The sequence below is a fragment of the Callospermophilus lateralis genome, chromosome 13, assembly GCF_048772815.1.
Source record: "Callospermophilus lateralis isolate mCalLat2 chromosome 13, mCalLat2.hap1, whole genome shotgun sequence".
Lineage (NCBI taxonomy): Eukaryota > Metazoa > Chordata > Mammalia > Rodentia > Sciuridae > Callospermophilus > Callospermophilus lateralis.
The window spans coordinates 25,125,947-25,149,010 of record NC_135317.1 but is presented as its reverse complement, the minus strand read 5'-3'; the positions used below and the strand labels follow the sequence as shown (position 1 = coordinate 25,149,010).

Genomic DNA, 23,064 nt, shown 5'->3' with positions numbered 1-23,064 from the left:
ATCAGATATAAGAGAAAAAATAGTTGAGTATGGTTCCTCCTGGCACTGCAGGGCAGAGGGGTGGGAGGAAAGGGAAGACCAGATGGGGCCCTTGATCTGCTGAAGCACTGAAATAATAGTAGCTGTCACCGTCCCCTTCAAATAACCTGGCTTTGTCCAACACAACTATCAGTTCACAGATAGTTATTTTTCCCCAGGAGAAGAAATAGGCAAACTGACTTGAAAAGATTAGGACTATTTTCTTCAGTTAAAAATGAGGACAGGGTGTGCAATTTGTTTGCTACCAGGTCTAAGCAGAAACTCCCACTCTATCAGCTACTTAGTTCTTGTTGGTTATGTGCTTTTTAATTCGTCAGTAGTTAGGTTATGAAATGATTATCTGCTAATGGCAAAGATTTTCCTTGCATTTATTGCACAGTAGCAACAAGTTTGTTTGTTTTAACCTCTCTTAATTTCTCTATTGAGCAAGCAGCATTTCAACAGGTAAATAAAATGCTTTATGAAATACCTGCTCAAATGAGCACACTGGTTGTCATTTTTCATTGTTTTTCAGTAATGTCCATTCATATGTATTTTTACCTAATTACAATCATACTATTGATCCAGTTTTGTGGTCTGATTTCTTTTTCCCTTTAGATTACATTATGAGCATTTGCCATGTTTCTCTGACTTCCAGATTATAATGGCCACCTAATGTCCCACAGGTCTGATGTTCCACTATCTGTGGTAGTCATTTCCCTATTCTGGGCCAGGGAACCCTATTGTGTGCCTCATCTGGTGAGATAGCAATGCCAGAGACAGAAAATGTCTTTGAGAAATGCCCTTTTGAAAATAAAACAAACAGGTAGCCCCAGCTACATTATGTATCTACTGGACAAAAAGATGGCCCCAGATTTTAACCGGTCAGGTACAATTGTTGGTAGATAATTCTGCCTATGGCAGGTTGGAAATACACTAAAAGTTTATAAGTAAGATACCTGGCATTCATTTTCATGATTAATAGCAAAAAAAAAAAAAAAAAAAAAAAAAAAAAAAAAAAAAAAAAATTTAAAACTACTCTCACACAGTGCCAATTCTACCTTCCTCCTTTCTTTCTCCTTGTGCCAGAATATCATAACGAGGAACAATATTAATACTGACCAGCGTCGCTTCATCTTGACTTCCAAATATCAGTGGCGGATGCAAAATGTGCTATTGTCTGAACAGAGAGGAGGAAGCTCTGTGGCTAATGCTAGCAGGTGAGGGAGTGGGTACTATGCTGAGGATTAGGGTGACCTTTCCCTCGCCTTTGGCACACAGAGGCATCTCACACCTTGCAGAAAGGGAGAAAAGGGTTAGGGTGGAGTGCTAGAAGGTGAAAAGGGAGAAGTTTTTATACCGAAATCTGGTCCTTAAAAGGGCACAAGAATGGGAGGGCAAGCAAGGGGAGAGGACCCACTGGACAGCGCACAGGTGGCCTGGCTGGGCGTGCGACTCAGGCGGAGGGTACCCTGCTTGGACCCGGGCCAGGGGAGGCGGGGATCGGAGGTGGTAGCGCACCGGAGGCGGGGCTGGGTGTCCTTAGGGGCGCTCAGGGAGGCAGGACCGTAGTGGGGACGCTCGGGGAGGCGGGGCCCGGGGGTTTGTCAGCGGGGAGCTGGGGGCGGGCCAGTGGGAGTGGGGGTGGGGGTGGGGGCGGGGCCCGGGCCAGGGCGCGTCCGCAGCTGCCGGAGTCCCGGGATCTCCCTGCGTGTCCCTCCCGGTCCCAGTGCGGTCCCCGCGCTCTCGCCCCACCATGCTCCTGCTTTTAGGGCTGTGCTTGGGGCTTTCTCTCTGCGCGGGGTCGCAGGAAGAGGCACGGAGCTGGGATGACACTTCGGAGCAAGTAAGCGGGAGAGCTGGAGGGAGGGGTGGGCGGGGGCCGGCGCGGCTGCGGCCCCCTCCCTCAGCCTGCCTGGGCCGCGTGGCTTCTGGACCGGAGTCTTTGGCGAGTTCGGACGCGGGGCAGGGAGGCATCACCTCCCTCTCCTTTCTCGACTTTCTGCACCAAAGCTTCCCCACCTGTCGGTCACTTGTGGGTCGCTTCTCCGTCATCCGCGGGGCCAGCCTGACCCTGAGACTCCCGCGGAACTGTGCCTGAGACTCCAAGTCCTGCGGGACCAAGTTCACTTCTTGGCCTCGGGTTATCTGGACGTGTTTTGGCCGGTCTTTGTTAATTTCCGAGGCGACCATCATGTCCCCAATACTTACAAGATTTCACCTTTACTCAGAGTTTGTTGCTATTGTTGTTGATCCAAGGAGAAGGGACCACCTGGGAAAGTTCCAGACTCGTGGAAGCTCAGCTTTTCCCACGTGGAAACGGGGAGAACACGACTTTCCCGTTCGGGTCTCAGCAATGGGTTAGCAGTTTAAAAATCCCCCGGAATCAAAGCGTCTTAGCCCCTTTAACTGATGCTCAGTATGTTCGCTAGAGCTTGTGTTTTAACTGGCTTAGCCTCCCAGGTGAATAAAACCAGGAAATATGAAATCCCAATCTGGTGTCCTACGACTAGGAAAGCCCTTTGGACAGTAGTATATAGCGGCTTCACACAAGTGGCGCTTGGAGACCTGTGAGAGAAGTGGCTGTCACAGTTAAAGTGGACAGCTGCTTGCACACACAACATTTTAGTGACAAACTGTTCAGTTTAAAGCCTGTTTTGTAGGTTGGGAGGAAGATATAAGCAGTGTGCCTCTTTTCCCTTTTTTCCTGCCCCTCATTTTGAAGAGCAGATCTGGAAGACAAATCTGCCCAGTCTGTGGTTAATTTCATGCAGACTCTTTCTTATGAATGGGCTTATCGATCAAGTGGAGGTGGTGGAAATTCTTTCTGGGGGTCGTCAGATGGAATACACACAAATCCCAAGAGGCTTTTGTGTTGATGTAGAACAAGTGCAGACTTTGGATCCAGAGACAGGCTGGTCCCTTCTCTTCCATTTACAGTGCAGTTCCTTTTGGGCATACAGCCAAGGACTTAGATACCATGTGGTAGGGACCTGGTATATACAGTGGACACTCAGTACATGGAAGGTGTTTTAGTAAGCAGTAAAGGGCATGACCGGTGGCTGTCTAGGTTTGAGTCCTGATTCTGTCACTTACCATCTCTGTTACCTTGGGCAGCTTACACTCAGTGCCTCAATTTCCTCTTACGTAAAATATAGGAAAATATTAGTTGTGTGTTTAAAACAGGGTTGGCACTGCATGTTAGCAATTGCTCTTGTGCAGCAGGAGAGCAGAAGCAAGGAATTTAGAGTAAAGATCTTGTAACTTTTTTTGTGGGATGGAGGAAAGGCAGTGTGGGAAGGACAGAAGTGAAGATTGTGTTTATGAATTAGGAGGACCTCTTACAGCTCTAACGTCCAGGAAGGCTTAGCACTCTCTAAACTTTCCTTCTTAGAAAAACATGGATTCGGCCCATTTAATAGTTTCATGTGATCTTTAATATGTGGTAATAATTTGTGTTGAAAATGACTAAATAAAAAATGCAAATAAAATAAAACCTTTCAAAGTATGAAGTTCTATGAAAATTTGCAATTGTACCTTTGAGTAAAGCTCAAAAATAGAATACGTGCTATTTTTAAAATTTAGTTATTTCTTTTTTTCTTTTTTCTTTTTTTTTTTGGTGAAGAAGAATTTAAGAGACAGGTTCTAGTATAGACTTCCTGGGTTCACATCCTGGCTGGGCACTTGCTAGGGGATTATTTAACATTTCTGAGCCTTTATGTCTCAACAAGAATGACAAAACTACTTAATTACATGGATTTTGAAGAGTGAAAGAATTAATGTACTTAGACCTTAGAACAGAACCTGGAAATGTTGTCAGTACTCTATTCTCAAATATTATGCTCTTCAAAATTACATGTAAACTTAATTTAAAAATTGTATCCAGGTATGTGAATTTTATGCAAATCTTAATGTAATTATATAGGCCCATTAACTTGCAATGCAATTCTTATTTGTCATTTACCTTTAATTAGAAATAGACTAATAACACCTCATTCAAATTCCTGTCTCCACCCCAACACTACTACTTTAAAAGGCTCTTTCAGAAAATTAATCTTAAAGAGGAAGTCTCTTGTATAAAATCAGTCTGCTGATTTATGTTTTGTAAGTTTTAAATTTAAATAAAGATTGGCTCTATTCCTATGATTAGAAAAGCAGTTTTAGCTTCACAAAATAGTAATAGACACCAGTTATTGAATGTCTTCAGTCTCTCACAGAGTTTGTTAAGAACTTTTGTGTTAAAGAACTCAGAAGCCAAGTGTGGCAGCACACGTCTGTAATCCCAGGAGTTTGGGAGGCTGAGGCGGGAGAATTGCAAGTTCAAAACCAGTTTCAGCAATTTAGCAAGCTCCTAAGTAATTTAGTGAAACTCTTTCTCAAAATTTGAAAAAATTAAAAAAAGACTGGGGATGAGGCTCCATGTTTAAGTGCCCCTGAGTTGAATCCCCAGTACTGTCCTCCCCATGAAAAGCAATAAAGTTATTATTAATCACCTTTCAAATATAGTCATACTGCCGGGTACAAATCTGGGCCCCACTATTTCTTGGCTGTGTATACTTGGGCAAGTAACAAACTCTCTGGATCTCAGTTTCATCATCTGCAAAAAAGAGTTGATAATAGTTCTTGCCTCATTGGCAGGGGTGGATTTAGGTTTGAGGATGAAAGTAAAGTTAGCATAATTTGCAGAGCCCTTTTTAAAGGGAAAGAATATCAAATTATGACTACAAAATTAGGTGCTAAAGTGACCTCTTATTTAGAGTGATAAATTGCAACAGATGACAACTGAAAAACATCACAAATATCACTCAGTTTTAAGGGTCTCTTACAAGGAGGGAGCTCCAAACTTATAGTCTAAACATAATAATATGGTAATAAATTGTGGTCTCTTGGCATGTAGGAGACCCTCAGTTTGATAATAAATTTGACAATAAATTGTATGCTCTCATGGTTATTGTGAGGATAGAGTTAATTCAGGCAAATCATTTGCCTATAGTGGACACTAAGGTAATAGTAGCAGTTTTTAGCATTTATGTCCAGCCTTGTTAAATCTTCACAAGTTCCATGACAAGGTCCTCAGTGAGCTTCTTTACAAAGGACAACCAGGGAAGGCCATCAGAAGAAGCAATGCACCCAGGCTAACTGGGCGGAGCCCATACCAGAACCCAAATGTGCAGAGGTCAAGGTTGGGGCTGGCCTTGACTCCTCCAAGCAGCATCCCTCTTTCATGTGGACAGTTTAGTTTGTTTAAATGTAATATTCATTTGTAACTCCTGGCACATCAATAGTGTTCAATAAATGCTGATCATAATTCTAGCATCTATTGTAATACATTTCCAATTCCCTGAATTTGGAAATTTCTTACAAATTTCTATTTAGAGTCACATCTTTGTATTTGGGGAAAAAACAGAGAAGACAAATACATATGGGTGTGTAAATATATGAAACTTTCTAAAGCCAGTCCCAGACTGAGCAAACTGCAGGCCCCTCAGTAATGCCTCCCTTGTGTGCATGAATGTGATTGCTGAAATGGAATTGTAGGACTGAATGGGGAAGGAGGATGCTGTGGGAGAAATTCCAGAGATATACTCATTCCCAAGCCAGCCATATCTCATTTCTTGGTGGTGGAAAGGAGGGGTGGGAGTCCTGAGCACTGTGTGATGAGTTGTATGTGACACTGTGTTTCTAACTAGCACTTTCTCAAAGCCTTGGATGCTCAGGTTTGAGGAATCTTGCTCAGTGTGCTGTTGGAGTTGCAGTCTGGAATGTGAGCCATGTTTCTGTGTCCCTGGAGCTCCAAGGTTGATTCAGGAAGATGGAGCCGCGGGATGAAGGCCTGAGCTTATGTTCGAGTGTGGGAATGGTAGGGTCAGGGACAAGTGGGTGTCCTGAACCACTCATTATTTTCCTATATTTCCATTATTTTTCACAAAGAAACAAAATAGGTTGACTTGCCTTAAGGCCAGCTGATTTTTCCCCCAAAATCTTCCAGGAAATTGTTTGCAATTTTAGCCCCAATTTGAAGTTTCTTCTTTCATTTCTGAAGTTGTAGAAACCCCAAATTGCAAGTGGTTAGTAGCTGAACAACTTGCAGCAGCTTTACCCCAAAGGAAGAACAGTTTTGTGCAGGTGACATAGAATTACCCAAAGGGAAATACTCCCACACTGGCTCTTCTTCAACTGGTGACAAACAACATCTTAAGTGACCTTCCATGTCTGACCTTGGTTTTGGTTCAAGTTCTACAGCAGACCCCTAAGGTAACTTGTCTCGTTAGTTACCTGTATTAAACCTGCTTCCCTTTCATCCCATTCCACACAGACAAAGCTAGATCTAGTCATACCTCTATCAAGTCACTCAAGAACAAAATGAACTTGACCTTTTCCCATTCCTTTTTTTGTTTTTGTTTTTCCTTTGTGAGACTGGGGATTGAACCCAGAGCCTCACATGCAAGGAAAGTGCTCTACCATTGAGCTCCATCCCCAGCCCTTTTCCATTCCTAAATATATATATATTTTAGTTAGATAGTAAGTCCTTGATGGTAGAGATCATGGCTTATATTTCTTAATAAATATTGTGATCTGGACATCTGATGCTGAGGAAGTAAGCTCTAAGACTTGCTAGAACCAAAGAATCCTACTTGAATCATCTCTTTAGGTTGCAAGCAAGTTGGTGGGAGCTCTGAGGTTACTATTTATGGTAACTCTTTCCATGAAGCTGAAAATCAGTAACTTCCTTGTTCCCAGTTCCTACCCCCAGATTCTTATATAAGACAACGGAAAATTACTCAAACAATAAAAAGGATCAGGAATTCCTATCTCAAAACAATGATGATGACATTGGTGCCATTTGTACTTCCAGTCCCAGCTGGCACCGGGAATCTGTCTGTACTGGGATGTTTTGGTTCTGGGTCAACCTGAGTTTAAACTTGGACTGAAATGTAGCCATCAGGATCCCCTGAGACATCAGATAGTCATCTCAAAAATGAAAAACCCACTTCTCTTGTTCTCCTTAAAGCTTGCTTATTTCCTTGTAAAATCTATTTTAAAAAGGAGGAAACTTCAAAGAAAATACTTTAGATCAATCAGAGAACTTAATACCTAGAGGGGTTGGGCTTTCCTTCTGACCATAGTTATTTTTAAGTGGTCCCCAGTCTATTCTGCAATGTTAGGGAGGAGAAGGCCTCAGATGAACCTGCAAAACTGGCAAATAACTTGCCCATGATCCTTCCAATGGTTTATGATACATCTTACCTCCTTTTAGAAATCAGAGGCCACCATCCACCTAGGAATTGTTTGGTTCCCATTTGGATTCAGGGTGGCTGTCAACCTAAATCCTGTAGTTTCCTTTCTGTTCTTGAATTTTGAGTATGAAGCTATATAGTGGCTTCTAGTTTTAACTTATAACACACACACACATACTTGGGATAAAGAAGAGGATGGGGTTAAACAATTTCTGTAATACAATCAGTTTTCAAAAGGAAATATCTTTATTGTTTTTTCTATATGGAAGGGATACCTGAGAGTTTGTCAAAACTGAAGAAAATACAGAAAAGTGTTAAGAGAAATAATTCAACCATCCCAAAGTAACCATCATTAGCATTTTGGTGAGGGTTCCACACATAAAAACACTTATCCTTGCAAAAATGAATCATATTAAATGTAGTGTTTTGTTGCCTGATATAATACTTTAAATTGTGTTATGAATGTATCTGTCAGGATGAGCTAGGTTATACTAGATAACAAGCCCCTCATTTATTTCTTGCTTATTCGACTTATTCGGTCTGTTCCTGGTTGGCAGTGGAGCGCATGTGTGCATTGTTGTCCCTTGTGAACATGGGCCTGATAAAGCTACTGATCTAAAAACTGCTAATTACTATACTGGAGGATCAAGTGTCTATAATTTAATTCTTGGTCCAGAAGTGACAAACATTACTTGCCTTCACAACTTATTGGCCCCAGCTAGTCATGTGGATCCACTTACCTTCCAAGGTAGTAATCTTTCAGGAGGAGAGCTAGAAAAATATTTGATGAACAGCATTAAAGTTTAGTAACAAGAAGATTTGTTGATATCAGTAAATATAGATCCACATCATTATTCTCAACAGCTCTGTTGTAATTAATGTATCATGATATATTTGATTGAACCACTTTTTAAGGATATTTTGGACAATTTCCAATTATGAACAATTGCTTTAAAAGTTGCAAAGAATTTTCTCGTGTATCTATTTTTTTCCACTGATTTCTCCTCCTATGATATTTTTCTTTTTTAAATTTATTTATTTTTAATTTTAATTTGTAGTATATGATAGCAGAATGAATTACAATTCATATTACACATATTGAGCACATTTTTTCATATACAAAGTATATTCACACTATTCGTGTCTTCATACATGTAGTTAGGGTAATGATGTCCATCTCATTCCACCATCTTTTTTACCCCCATGCCCCCTCCCATCCCCTCCCACCCCTCTGCCCTATCTAAAGTTTGTCTAACCCTCCCATGCTCCTCCTCCCAACCCCACTATGAATCAGCCTTCTTATTTCAGAGAAAACATTCAACCTTTGGTTTTTGGGGATTGGCTAACTTCATTTAACATTATATTCTCCAGTTCCATTCATTTACCTGCAAATGTCATGATTATATTCTTTTATTGCTGAGTAATATTTCATTGTGTATATTATACTTTTCTATAAGTAGAATTTTCAAATTAAAAGATATGCATTCAGGTGAGAGTATAAAATGCTATAGTCATTTTGGAAAAACATTTTGGCAGATTCTTAAAAGTGAAATTTGCCAGTAATTTCAGTAATAGGAAAATAAAAGTATGTCTCCCATACAAAGGATTGACTGTGAATCTTCATTCAAGTTCAGGATCATTCAAAATAGCTACAAAGTAGAAACAACCCAAATGTCCATCATCTGGCGAGCAAATGAAATGTAGTACATCCATACAATGGAATAGCATTCAGATATAAAAAAGAATCGAGTACTGGTTGCTGCAGTATGGACAAACCTTGGAAAAAATCATGCTATGTGAAAAATGTCAGACACAAAAGTCTACATATAGTAAGTTTCCATTTATATGAAATGACCGAAATGGGCAAAACCATAGGGACAAAGTAATTTAGTGGTTGCAAAGGGGTGGGAGACAAGAAGAGATTCAGAGGTGATGGCTAAAGGAAATAGAGTTTCTTTCTAGAATAGTAAAATGTTCAAGTTGATTATGGCCATATTTGCACGACTCTGTATATGGTTAAAAAAATGTTTTTCTTGTGCACAGAAAGGAATGAGTTTCATTTTATGTAAATTACACTTCATAAGATTGTTTAAAGAATATGCAGACAATCCCTGGCATAGTTTTCAAGATTTTGATCTACATTGTCAAATTGCCCTCCAGAAAGAAAATTTTATTACTCTTAGCAATAACCATTTACACTGCTACTATTGAGACAGAAATTTGTCATAAGTAACATTTGGCACCCAGCTACAACTTTCAAATCAGTCTGGAGAGGCCCATTGATTATGACTGTGGTTTTTAAAGTGATTTTATCACTTTTCTATGTTCCTCTGCTGCACATGGGAAAACATGACAAATTATCCAGAAAAAACACAATAAGAAAATTCATGGTAAAGAAAAAAAAATCAGGGTAAGTTCAGTTTTGCTTTCAGAGTTTCTAGGAGGTTTTTTTTTTTTTTTTTTTGTGGTGCTGGAGATTGAACCCAGGGCCTTGTTCATGTGAGGGAAGTACTCTACCAACTCCCTAGCCCTCTAAGAATTTTGAGTTGCATAATGAGCCCATCAGAATAAGGCTGAGTACCTTCACTGATCATAATAGGTACAACAGCAAGGAGCTCAATATCAAGCCCAAAGTAAAATGAAACAGAGTAAAGATATTCTAATATCATGTCTCCTCTTACCAGAAAGACCATTCAGGTGACCAGGCAGGTTAAGAGCTGACCAGATCTGTTGGCTCCAGTTCTGGCCTGGAAAACAAACTCCGATACAAAGTTAAAACTACCTTTTGAGATAGACAGTCCTTTTGGTGAATTTGAGTGAATCTGAATTTTAACCCTCATTTTTAAGGACACCTCATGATCTTGCTCTTCCATTTCTCCTCTTCCACGTAGGTCGGACTCAGGGTCCCCAGGCAACTCAGGCTGCTGCAGAGGCTGGTACGTATACCCTGGTGCATCTCAAAAGTCACTTCCCTTACTCCGCTGGTTCTTTTGAATCAGGCACACGCTTTGCATGCAGGCCCTCCATAACTGCTGGGGAGTTTTGCTCTCAGAAGAATTCTAACATGAGTCCACATGGCTGATTCCTTTATAAGTTTTCTAATTTAAGTGGATTTTCCTTGCTTGAAAGAGACTTGATTATTTCAGTAGGACTCTAAGAACAAAGCCTGAAGTTTCAAAGGCTTTCTTTTAAAAAATAATCTAAACATAACATTTATTTATTTTTTTTTTTATGGCATCCTTGCCCAGGGAAAAAACACTTTGTTGTGAAGTCAACCGGTCAGGCATCCAAAGAATTCACTTTCACAGATGATGGCAGCTGGTGAAAGCTGGGCAGGTTCTCACTGCCTGATGGAGGCTAGTAGGTTAGAACTTGAACAAAGGTTCAGAAACTCCAAGAGCTTGTTTGAAGCCATCTCAGTTCTTCCTTATGAACGCGTATGCGGTGAAATATCAAAGCGAGGGGACATGTCTTAGGCTCCAGGGAGGCTTCCCTTCCTCTGGCTGGTGTTTGAATTGATTTAGATTGTCTCATCATTAACAGTATCACATCCATTACCATCCTTATTTGGACTAGGATTTTGTCTGTCTGTCTTTCTCTTTCTCAGTACTTGGGGATTGAACCCAGGGATGCTCTACCACTGAGCTACCTCTTCAGCCCTTTTAATTTTATTTCGAGAGGAGGTCTCACCAAGTTGCTGAGGCTGGCCTTGAACTTGCAATCCTCCTGCCCCAGCCTCCTGAGTTGCTGGAGATACAGGCATGTGCCACCATGCCTGGCATTCTTTTCTTTTTTATTTGTCTTCCTCTTCCCACTTCCTTCCCATAGTCCTCCCAATTCTGCCTCCCCATATTCCCAATTTTGTTAGCTTTGTATTTATTTTCTTTTTTCAGGTTTGTATCCGTGTTCACGTACCATAGATTAACATGTGTACTTAAGTATGTCAAAGATTGTGAAATATCTGAGATTTTTCCCTGTTACCATTTCATTAACGCTGGCAGGAAACAGGAGACTCCTGGGTCAGAGACAAAGACCAGTTTATTCCTCACAATAATAGTAATAACCAGGGTATAACATTTGCTCTATTCCTCGACCCCAGTCCCTGGACATGATGACCCTTACACATGCAGTTGGTTACATGAGAGCAAACTTAAGTTTAGGGAACATGATTTAATAATAGAGCAACTAATATACCAACTGCCCCCTGAACCTTCCTGATTTTTGCCTTTGCAGGAAAATGTTCTCTTTATTATTCTGGACATTAAGCCAACTTGTCCTCTGCTTTGAAAGGAGATACCACCTATCTTCCAAGGCTGTTCACTAGACAAATATCCTTGAAAAGGTAGTGCAGAACAAAGCATCCAGTGTCAGCTAGTGGTAAAAGTGCAGAAATTCCAGCAACTCCTGGGGAATACTATCCTAACAGTACATACATACACATATTCATTCATTCAACAAATTTTTTTTGAGTGTCTGCTACCTGCCCAGCACTGTTGTAGGCATAAAATATCTTGCCTTCTGCAGAGTTTGAGTTCTAAAAGTGGGTGGAAATAGATTTTTAAAAAATTGAAATAAAAAAATAAATAAAAGTAACAGCATATTAGTAACTGGGAAGATGACAAGTCCCATTGACAAGATGAGCAGTGGAAGATGGGACCTTACATACACCTATACATGAGATTTCTGCTCATTGCTTTAAAACAGTGGGGACCTTCAATGACCACTGATGTTGGCCGACGGCTTACTGTGTGCCAATCATTCCTCTTCAGTTTTTCATGTCTTGTCTCAATTACTCTTATCATGGTTTGGGGGTGGGCAGCATGAGAAAACTGAGAATCAGAGAGATTGAGTAACTTTTTCAAGATTACATGGCTAAGAAGAGGTGGCAGGACCAGGATTAAGTCCCAATGATCTGCAAGTTTCTAAGTCCATGTTCTTAACTAATGCACCAGCTACTCTCTTGAATTATATGTATTTTCTATTCCTTATCATTTTCACTCCATAATACATTACCTGGCATAGCTCTACCCATTTTTAGATGGTGAACACCATTTAAAACCCATGTCATTGATACATTACAATTTATTAATCAGCCTAGTATTGACGAACTCTTAATTTGTTTCTAGTTTCTTCTAAATAGTGCCACGAAACAACAACAACAACAAAACCCTTTTTATATACTGTTATTCACAGTGCTTTAATTCTGTGGCTTACATTTTCAGTAGGAGGATTGCTGATTCAAAATGGATGTATGTTGATTTTTGACAGATGTTTTCAGATTACTTTTTGAATACTATTGCTCTTAATACTATCTGTATTTATTCCATTCTGTCACCAGTGTTGAATATACACATTCCTCTTATAATCAATATGACTATTCTTTTGGATTTGCCAGTCTCTTAGATATAAAGTGATATCTCATTATTCCTTTGGTTTCTCTGAGTATATACAAGTTTGGAAATTTAAAAATAGGTTTGATAGCCATTCAGAGTAGTTCTCTGAATTTCATTTTTCAGGTCCTTTGCCCACCTTTCTATTGTGTTTTTATTCCCTTAATTGTCAATGTAGCTGAGATTTTTGCAGTCACAGATACCTTCTGTCTTCTAAACCTTTATCCCACAAAACTACCATTTTCCTATTAATTTTGCTTAGGGTATATTTGCCATATAAAAGTTTTAAGTTCCAAAGTAATAAACAAATTTGTCTTTTCCTTTAGCCTCTAGTCTTTGTTCTTGGTAACAAAGACTTTCTTGATCCATTGGCTTAGACTCTTCAGAAAATCTCTTAGATGTTCTTGGGAGACTTCTTAGAGTTTTCAGTCTTATTTTCACATGTGTTATAAATTTGTAACATGAACTATACCCATGCAACTGGAACCAGAACGATCTTTCCAGCAGCAGACCTGGCATATCATGCTCGTGCGTGCATGTCCTCGATGACTCCACATCACGCGTGGGATAAACTCCAAGGACCAGGAGCCTCTGCGGGATCTTAGTTCCCTCTCTGAGTCTCCTTATATTCTGTGCTCTAGCCATCTCACATTAATTATAGTTCCCTGAGTGCTCCACACTTTAATGAATGAATAGAATTTGAAGGGCAACAGCTGGTCTTCTCCCACCATGGCCAGGCTGCAAGGATTTGCTTGAATTCTATTCTGAATTAATTAGGTATCCTTTTTATGAAGCTCCCTGGCAACACACACACACACACACACACACACACACACACACACACACGCACACACACATTTTGAAAAGCAGGGGTTATCTTTGTGTCTGAGTTTCCATGGTGCTTTAGGATACTGGCCTAGTTTTCCTAAAATGATTCTCTGCTGACAATGAACCCTCAGACAGCAGAAGCCCTGTCTTCATGGATTTTTGTAGCAGGTATTCTAAAAATTTGTAGCCAGGAACTGTTATTCAGGTATGGTAAGATATGAAGATGCAGAGGAGATTTTCACGGAGGAAGAAGGTGGTACTCATAGGTCTCTAGAATCAGGGGCTGTGGTACCAATGTGGGGTCACAGGTGCAAGTACCATGGTCTGTCAGGAGGCAGAAAGGGGCAGGGGACAGCATGGCTCAGAGCATTTATTAGAGTTTTCATGAGAAGAAATGGGCATGGCCTGGTGGGTCTGCTGAGTTTAGCTTAAGCCTGGAGAGTTTGCATGATTCTGGGCTGTAACAGTTGTCCCTAGTTGTCCAGTACCTGCTCCAGGTGATGCAGGATAGGGAGAGCGTTGACTTGGTGTGAGAGTTTGGTCGAGGAGGTGGTTGGGTGTGGGCCCAGGACTGTTGGTTGGTGTGTGGAAGGTGCGCAGGCAGGGAAGTCATCCGCCCTCTCTAGGAATGAGAGGGACAGTCCCTCTAGGATCAAAGCCCCAGCTGCCAGAGCATCAAGAACACAGAAACTGATTGTTGGCTACAACACTGCAAGGAGCTCGATTCTGGGCCACATTGCCTCAGGGAGGCTACTTAGGTGTCTGTGTCTGTCTCCCTGTGCCCAACTCTGACCTTCAGGATGCATCCTTTTCAGCAGATTATAGGATGGGGTTTTTCCCCCTGTAAAGATGATAATTACCTGTTACGTTTCTTGTCTCTCAATAAAAGGAAATACTGCTGCGTACGATGCATTACTGCATGTAGGCGGCTCAGAGCTGATGGCCCTTGTGTCTGCAGAAGGGTGGAATGATTTCCCAAGGTGGTAAATACATACAGCGTGCATTCTGGGAAGGGTTCTTGTCCTTCTGCTTCACGTGAGAACAGCGTGTGCTTCCTCCTTTTCCTCAAGAGGAGAGGCATGAAGGTTTAGTTAAGGTCTGTGGGTCCAGAGTTAGCCAGCGGCCACAGCAAACCCTCCTCTTCTGGAAGAGACGAGGGAGTGGAGTTAGAGGATTTCTGAGGGGGCAGAGAACCCCTCAGATTATTTCTCCTAATGGACACTAAAGAATGTTAGACCAGAAGAAAACAGGTTAATGTAGGAAAAGGCACCGGGTCCTGGGTGTTGGCAGCTCCCACCCCACACATTCCCATTGCATTTCCAGATGACAGCTTGGGTAATTCAGGACATCCTCTGGGTGGCTTGATTTTAAGTGACTCACATGAGTCATCTGAAAACCTTTGGTCCCTTAGGCAGCTAATTAAGACACTCCCTGCCTCAAACTACTTTTCCATCTGTTTTGCTTTTGTAGGAAAAAATAATGAAGAAATTATACTGTGTCACAGGAAGATTTTTTTTTTGTGGCCCCCAATTTTCCAGTTGACATCCCCAAACAAAATTATTAATTATAAATATAGAACACATGTTATATTTTTAAAAACTATGTACTGGGAAAATTTGAGGTAACTGTTTTATATCCTTCCTCTTAATGACAAATTTTTCATGAACCTCTGCCATTCAACATTCTGTGTTTGTTTTTTAATGTCATTTCCTCTGTCACCTACCTGTCCAACACACTTTCCATAGTGTATTCATGGCTGCTTCCAACTTCCCTGTCTGGTGTTGTTAGAATTTTCTTTCTTTCTTTTTTTAGTGGTGCTGGGGACTGAACTCAGGGCCTTGTGCATGCAAGGCAAGCACTCTACCAACTGAGCTATATCCCCATCCCAGAATTTTCTTTTTGTTTTGTTTTCTCACATACAAATTCTGCATCTATTTGAAAACCTTTTCTTACTTACTATAATTTTTTTGTTCATTTGGAGTGCTGGGATCAAACCCAGGGCCTTGTGCTTCGTAGGCAAGCACTCTACCATGGAGCTATACCCTGTACACTACAGCTTATCTTTCTTCAAACTCTTGAATGTTTTACAGTCAAGTCTCTGTCTGTCTATCTGAAGATACACATATACATGGCCTTCCCTGTATCTTCCTATGTTGCTTTCCTCCCATCTCATGCCTTGAGAGAAGGAAGAATGCATGGTATTTCTTCCCAAACCTTCATAGAATGCCATCTGTAGCAGTACTTAATACAGACTAGTTTATTACATTTCATTTTTTAGTAGATATATATTTTTCTTTTTAATTTTTCAGAAAATTCAAATTAGTTCCATAAATGTTTTTTTCCAAGTTGTCCCCTCTTGCTGAGAGCTGTGGATTGAAAAAGAAAGTCATGGTTGCTGTTCTCCATGCATTTACAATGTAGTAGGGGTGGGGTAAGGATTGATAGCTGGAGCTGATAAAGACATGCACGTAATTGATTCCTGAAGATTCTAGAGCTAGCATGCAGAACCAAGAGGGCAGGGCTGTGGTGTGTAAGTAACAGCAGGGGCTCCTGGGAAAATGGTAACTGGGCAGAGGCAGCAAGATGAAAATAGTTTCTTAAGCTCTTTTCAACTTGTCTCTTGGGCCCATAAACTATGCCTCATATTCTTGATGGAATATTGTGGAACTTCTACTACATCCATAATCTTAATTTAAGGCCCAAGAAGTTATACTGTAATAAACAATGTTTGTCCGGTGTCTTCTAGTTTTCTCATTTTAAATTCAACAAAATCATTTCTTATCACATAAATAGGAACCCATCAACATGACATCAAAAATAGTCACAGTGTATCAAGGGAAGCAGATTTTCAGTTATTTTTAAAATAGCACTGGGCAAGAACTCCACTGAAGGAGCTAAATTTTATTTAGAATGCTATGTAGCTAGAGTTATAAACTTCTGTTGAACTAAGGTGTAAACTTAGCACGTCCTCTGCACCCTGAGTACACGACTTTTATGTAAGAGTGACCAGTTGATAAGAATTTTTGGAGAATGTCGGAATATGACAGCAGTTTCAGCATAGATTCAGCTTAACATCCTCTCTCCAGTGTTTATAATTTAGTGGATGGTAATTGAGGGTCATAAGTAACTTTTGAATCAGCAACAAAGACCATGTTCTATTGAGTGTATTTTGGAGTTCTGTATTTCGTTGGTTATCTAACAACCATGGTTGTGAAAGCCTTTGGCAACCAGGTGGCATGTGCAATCCTTTCATGAGAGAGGCAGTATCGACTGTCATCCTGGATATGCTACCTCCTACCTGGGTAACCTGGTAAAGCCACATGGTAAATAACTTTGTCCTGTATTGGTAAAGTGAAGGGATTGAGGTGACAGAGTATTCTTCTGTATATTTTGACTTTATAATTTATACTTTAAATTCTTCCAAAAATATTCCAAGGGTGTTGTTGATCTTTATAAAACATAGCAAACGAAACACCTACAGGTCATAAATAGCTTAGAGTTTGGAGTAACTAATAAGATGACTCCATGCCACTCCCTGGCAAGTCACACTAAAGTAGGACTGTACATTCACATGTCTGCAGAGACTGGGAAAGTGTTCCTGTTTTCTGTTGCTGCATAAAAATCTGCAAAACTTAGTGGTTCAAAGCAACAGCCATTGCTTTATTTTATTTGTGGGGTAGAAATTTGGGCAGAGCTCATGGGGGTTATTCTTTTGGCCGATCCCATCAATGGAGGTTGCTCAGTGGTATTCAGCTGGCAGATGGACGGATCTGGAGGGTCCAGGATGGCTTCACTCAGTGCTGGGCTTGGTGGGAGAGGAGGCTGAAGCTGGGCTTACTGCCCCCATTCACTGCAGTGCCTGAATGTGGCCTTGTAGCATGGAACCATCGGGATGGCTGGACATCTTACATGGACATTCAGGACCTTGAGAGAGCATTCCAGGAGACCTGGATGGACAAGGCTTCTCATGACCTGGCCTTGCAATCCCAGAACATCACCTCTAGAGTGTTCTATGGATCATGTAAATCACTAAGGTCCAGATTCAAAGGGAACTGAATCAAACTTCACCTCTCCACGGGAGGAGAAAGAATTTGTGATCATTTATTATTTATTTTTATTAATATTTTGGGGGGGCTGCTGGGGATCAAACCCAGAACCATATGTGTATTAGGCAAGGGCTATACCACTGAGATATACCCCTAGCCCATGATCATTAAGTTTTTTTTTTTCATTTTCATTTTTTCTTGTGATAAAATGCATACAATTAACGTCTTAGCTCTTTTTAAATACATAGTTCAATAAGTACATTCATACCATTGTTCACCTACCACTACCATCCAGCTCTTTTTTATCTTATAAAATTGACACTCTGTCCTTTTGAAGCAATAAATCCCCATTGATTGCTTTAGCTACCTCCTGTGGGTGGAATCACACAATATTCGTCTTTCTGTGTCTGGCATATTTAACTTAGCATAGTGGCTTCAGGGGTTACCCATGAAGCATATAACAGGATTTCCTTTCTTTTATAAAGTTTGAGTAATATTACATTGTATCATATGCCACATTTTGTTTTTCCATTCATCTGGTGATAGATACTTGGGTTGTTTCCACCCTGTCGTGAGTGATGCCGCTCTAAACGTGTGTGTGCAGATCTTGGCCATTTTAATCCATTTAAAATGGAGTGGACTCAGATGGGAATAAGAAAAATCCTAGTGAAAACACTACCAGTCTCAGCCTCAGAGTCAAGGAGGGCAATTGGGATTGAGGGGGCCTGGGGTGAGAGGGGAGCGTGGGATATTGGATATGGGGCTGATCTGAATGGGCAGCGCCATCACTACTGGCAGATGATGGCGCTGTGGGAATGAGAGCTAGTTTCCCCACTAGCTATTCCAATAGAAATAGGTATTATAGATTTTTGTTTAAAATTTCCCAATTTTTAGATGTTGTACTCTAAACGTGAAAAAAAAATTTAAAAGACCACAAGTCAAATAAAATGTCTACCAGCTGTATAATTTGAGATCTCTTACTAAAGCACACTGATCAATAAAGATATGATCATGATTGATATAAGGGCCTTATCTGTTCCAAAAGTGGAGATAAGGGGTGGTAAACTTTTTCTTAAGGGAACAGATACTATTTTAGGTCTTGTAAGATCCATGGTCTCTGCTACAACAATGTGACTACTCAATTACTCTGCCATTGTAGTCCCAAAGTAGCCAGAGATAGTATGTAAATGAATGGATCTGGCTGTGTCCCAATATATATTTACAAAAGCATGTGGCCTGCCTTCCATAGTTTGCCTACCCCAGGTGTGGATGAATTAGAGAGGAGGGGCATCTGAAGAGAGTTTCAAACTATAATTCAGGAAATAATTACAAAGGACTGGTGGATGATAGGAGGGATTGATTAAATATAGTACATTCATAAAATGTTATGCAACTGTTTAGAAAAGAATGAGTTAGACCTTTTTGTTCAGCAGCAGATGGCATTTTAAAAAATGGCAGCCCTTTGACATGCCACTTCTCCTGTTAAGATAGGATCTGTTCTCTTTGCCATTGAAATTGTGCTTTTGTGACTGTCATGGCCAACATTATAACAGAAGTAATCCTATGTGAAATTTTGAGGCTGGGGCATACAACAGTGACCACCTTTCTGTTGGGAACACTACCATGGGATCAGTGAACCTCTAGCTTCTACATAATCATTCTGAGGGAGCCCCTCAAATGAGTGAGCCTACACTTAACACATTCAGAAGGATCACATAGAGGGGCCCTGGGATAAGATAAAATCCATGCCAGCCATTTCATTTTCATAACCCCGGCCACCATTTGACTGTGAAAGAGCCAGGTCCCAACCTAGTCCTTCTGGAATCTGTGACCCACAGAAACCATGTGAGAAAATACTAATTGCTATTGTTTTAAGTCACCATTTCAGAGTGATTTGTTATGCATAGTGAGATAACTGGAACATTGGTGAAGAAAGATGAACAAACTACTCTATTATCAGATGAAATTAAAACAAACAACTATAGTATCTTTATGGAAAGATATACCCCAAACTGTTAAATACTGCCTCTGGGGAATGGAAATGTGGATCCCAGGTGGGTGGGAGATACATACTTTTTATTTGACATTCAGTGTAATTTGAAGTTTTTACCATGTGTCTATGTGACTTGGTATTTTTTAAGAACTAGTTTAAATTTTAAATAAAGTGGAGAAGGATAAAGTTAAAATTTTCTTAGTTCACAGGATTTTTTTAAGCTTCTGATTCCCATTAACTTTGTAGCTACAGAAATCAGAACTATGTGCAGTATATTTTTAGACTCTTCACAAATTCATATGGGTGCAACCAAGGACTTTTTTTTTTTTTTTTTTTGTACACCAGCTCAGATTTAGAGATAAAAGAATATATTTAATCATGAATAATTTAGAAAGAAAATCTGCTTCCAGAAATAACACAAATCAAAGTCAACACTTCATCCCAATTCATGGTTTTAATTCACTTTAGGTCCCTTTTTTTGAAAGATCATGAGATACAAATTTTAATTTAAAAAACCCAACAGGTTGTTAAGCTATGAAGATCATTATCATTGTCATCCCCAGTCTAATACCCATCATCTTTACTGAAATGTATTAAATGTTTTTAATGACATCATTTAAAAGAAACATCTGGTTAATCTTAATGAACTCTCTTTTTAATTCAAATCACATCTGTGTAGAGAGACAGACTTTGTCCTAAAGAAACTGGAGTTTCATAAAAGAATGTTGTACAATCCAATTATTTCTGAATTGGGGAGTTATTTCCTAAATCCCAAAGTTTTATTCCACACTTTTGGCTTTGTCTTTAGTTCTGTGGATCTCAGAAGTGGATGCGATTCTAGTGACATATTCAAACCTTCTCAATTTACAGATGAAAAACTGTGCAAAGGTGATCACCTTGTTAAATTACTGTAAAACAGAGGTTCTCAAACTTGAGTATACCTCAAGATCTCTTGGGCAGCTTGTTAAAACATGGGTTGTGAAACCCATCCTCTGGGCTTCTGATTCTGTGGCTTGGGATGGAATCTGAGAATCTACCTTTCAATCACTTTTCTGGGTTGATGCTGCTGCTGGTCTGGTGGCCACACTTTGAGAACCACTGTTTTGAAATCACTCTTTGTCAGACCAAACCTGGGGATTTCTTTTCCTGTTTTAGCTAAAACGCTTTCAATAGGCTGTTTATTCATTTATTTATTTTTAACCTGATCCTTACTTAGCTGTTCTCTATGTGTTAGCTTCCCTAACTTTCTAAGACACACACGTACCCCAGCATTTCCCCTCAGCTCTTCCAATTTTGTCTTCTCCTTCTCCAAGACTGGAAGTTCTGCCAAAAACCAACACAGACACCAAGGTTCCTGACATGCTCACATGGAGCACCCCCACTGCTCGGTTCTTGCTGGTGATCTTGGCTCTGATGCTTGCAGTTGGCCCTCCTGGGGGTATTTGAGTATATTCTCAGATCACTTTATGCGCATACCCACTTCTCTAATGCATCGTAGAAGACATCTCTTGAGCTCTTTGTGCTGGGCTGACCATCCATGATTTTACTCCAAGGTTTCGAGTAACTTGTTTTAAATAGAGTAACCTTCTGTGGTGACCCTTCAGAACGGGTTTATGATTGCCCTTCCTGTCACAGGGACAATATGCCTTGGTATCAACAGATTGTAACCTTGTATGTATTTTGAAAGTGAGCCTAGGCTTGTAAATAAAGCAGGTGAGGATTGAATTACTCAGATGTTGCCCAACAGCAGAGAGTCCAGTTCCATCAGAATAAGCTGACTCCATTCAACACTTATTAAGGCCTGCTGTGTGTCAGAGACCAGGCTGAGATGGGAGCACACAAGGGTGGGTAGGCCCATTGACACAGAGCTGCCAGGCAGTCTCACATAATGGTAGTAGGTGTGCACTTTGGAGCAAGTGGGATTCGGTTCAAGTCTCATCTCTATTACTTGTTGGTATGGACAAATATGTTCCCTCATTAAGCTTGAGTTTTTGCCATAAAAGCGAGAGTAAAATACCTCCTTGGCATGTCTGTCCCAAGACTATATAATGTCTTAGTCTGCTTGGGCTTACACAACTATAGACTGAATGTCTTCCACAGCAGGAATTTGTTTTCTTTAATTTCTGGAGACCGGAAATTTCAAGATCAAGGTCTAGGTCTAGCAGGGTTTCATCCATGGTGAGGGCTCTCATCATGGCTTGTAAATGGCCACTTCTTGCTGTTCACTTATATCATGGCCTTTCCTTGGTGTGTGCACTTGGAGAGAGAGAAAAAGAGGAAGGGAACCCAGAGCGTGTCTCCTGCTTAGAAGAGGCATCTTCTCCACTGTGTCCTCTTATATGAGCACTAATCCATCCTGAGGCTCTATCCTCATGACCTAATCTAACCTTGATTACCTCTCAAGGAGCCACCTCCAAATCCCACCACATTAGGGATTAGGGCCTCAGCATATGAATTGAGGGCAGCACCCAGCCAGCTCATAACACATTTGTGAATTGCTCAGCCAGTTCCTGGGGTTAGAGAATCCCTCTTGGTAACACCTTTTCTCATGGATATTCCCTTCCTTCTTTGGGCTTCTGCTGCCCACTGCTGCCCACTGTCTTAAGACATAGCGCTATTGCAGAGACTAGTAAAAACAGTGAATAGTTTACTGCTGGGGGCGGGGGGAGCGGCGGTCTTAAATTTGCATTGTTAGCAACTACTCTTATCAGAAGCTTTAGGGATAAATTTAATTAGCACAGACTTAGACTTTCTTTATTCTGGGAAAATTCCCCCAAAGCTCTCTTGAGTTTAGTATTGATTCTTATTTTATAATACCATAATTACAGACCAGATGGGGAAGCCCTTGCAGATCGTGTCTCTAAATGGATATTGAAAGGAATTTGAAAATGTGAGAATCTTTAGGCATGTTCTGATGTTACAAGTGGGTGATCCTGTAAATGTGAACTCTCCAAGTTGAGGAAGGTATTAAATATGTTACATATTTCTAAAATTCTGATAATTATTGATTCATTGAAGCAATGTGTCTTTTCTGTTAAGTTGGAAATCTTCACTATGTTCTCTTGTTCAGATTAGTTTAAAAGAGTTGCTTCTGCGTCGTGAATTGATTATTCAGTTAAGGTTGCTTTTACACGTTAAGGGAGTTAAAAATGGGGACATAGGGACAACACAAGAGAGAGTGGGGGGGAAATCACATGCCAAAGGCTCTCAAATGCCTACATCTACCCCAAAATGTTTTCATCATGTTTCCATGCATCAGGAAGAATCCTGTTGTCTTAATTTCAACAGAAAACCAAGCCCTTGATGACAGAATTCTCGGTGAAGTCCACCATTATTTCCCGTTACGCCTTCACTACAGTCTCCTGCAGGATGCTGAACAGGGCTTCTGAGGACCAGGATGCTGAGTTCCAGATGCAGATTCCAGCTTCAGCTTTCATCACCAACTTCACCATGTAGGTGGCATACTGGCGAGAGATGGAGCTCTGCGTGGGGGTGGTCCAGATTTGTGTGTGGGAAGGATTCACATCCCATTAGACTGCGTGTGGATCCGA

At 40.6% G+C, this 23,064-nt stretch overlaps 1 protein-coding gene across 2 annotated transcripts in view; it reads left to right on the top strand.

Annotated features, from left to right (window-relative positions):
• The first annotated feature begins 1,704 nt into the window (after window positions 1-1,704).
• The window catches only part of Itih5 (inter-alpha-trypsin inhibitor heavy chain 5), an 84,252-nt gene continuing 62,892 nt past the window's right edge, over window positions 1,705-23,064 (top strand). For both annotated transcript variants that reach the window (XM_076832441.1, XM_076832440.1), the window contains exons 1-3: window positions 1,705-1,864; window positions 10,148-10,192; window positions 22,802-22,965. In XM_076832441.1, the coding sequence (XP_076688556.1) occupies window positions 1,775-1,864; window positions 10,148-10,192; window positions 22,802-22,965 (299 nt within the window). In that variant the 5' untranslated portion in view covers window positions 1,705-1,774. The remainder of the gene's footprint in view (window positions 1,865-10,147; window positions 10,193-22,801; window positions 22,966-23,064) is intronic.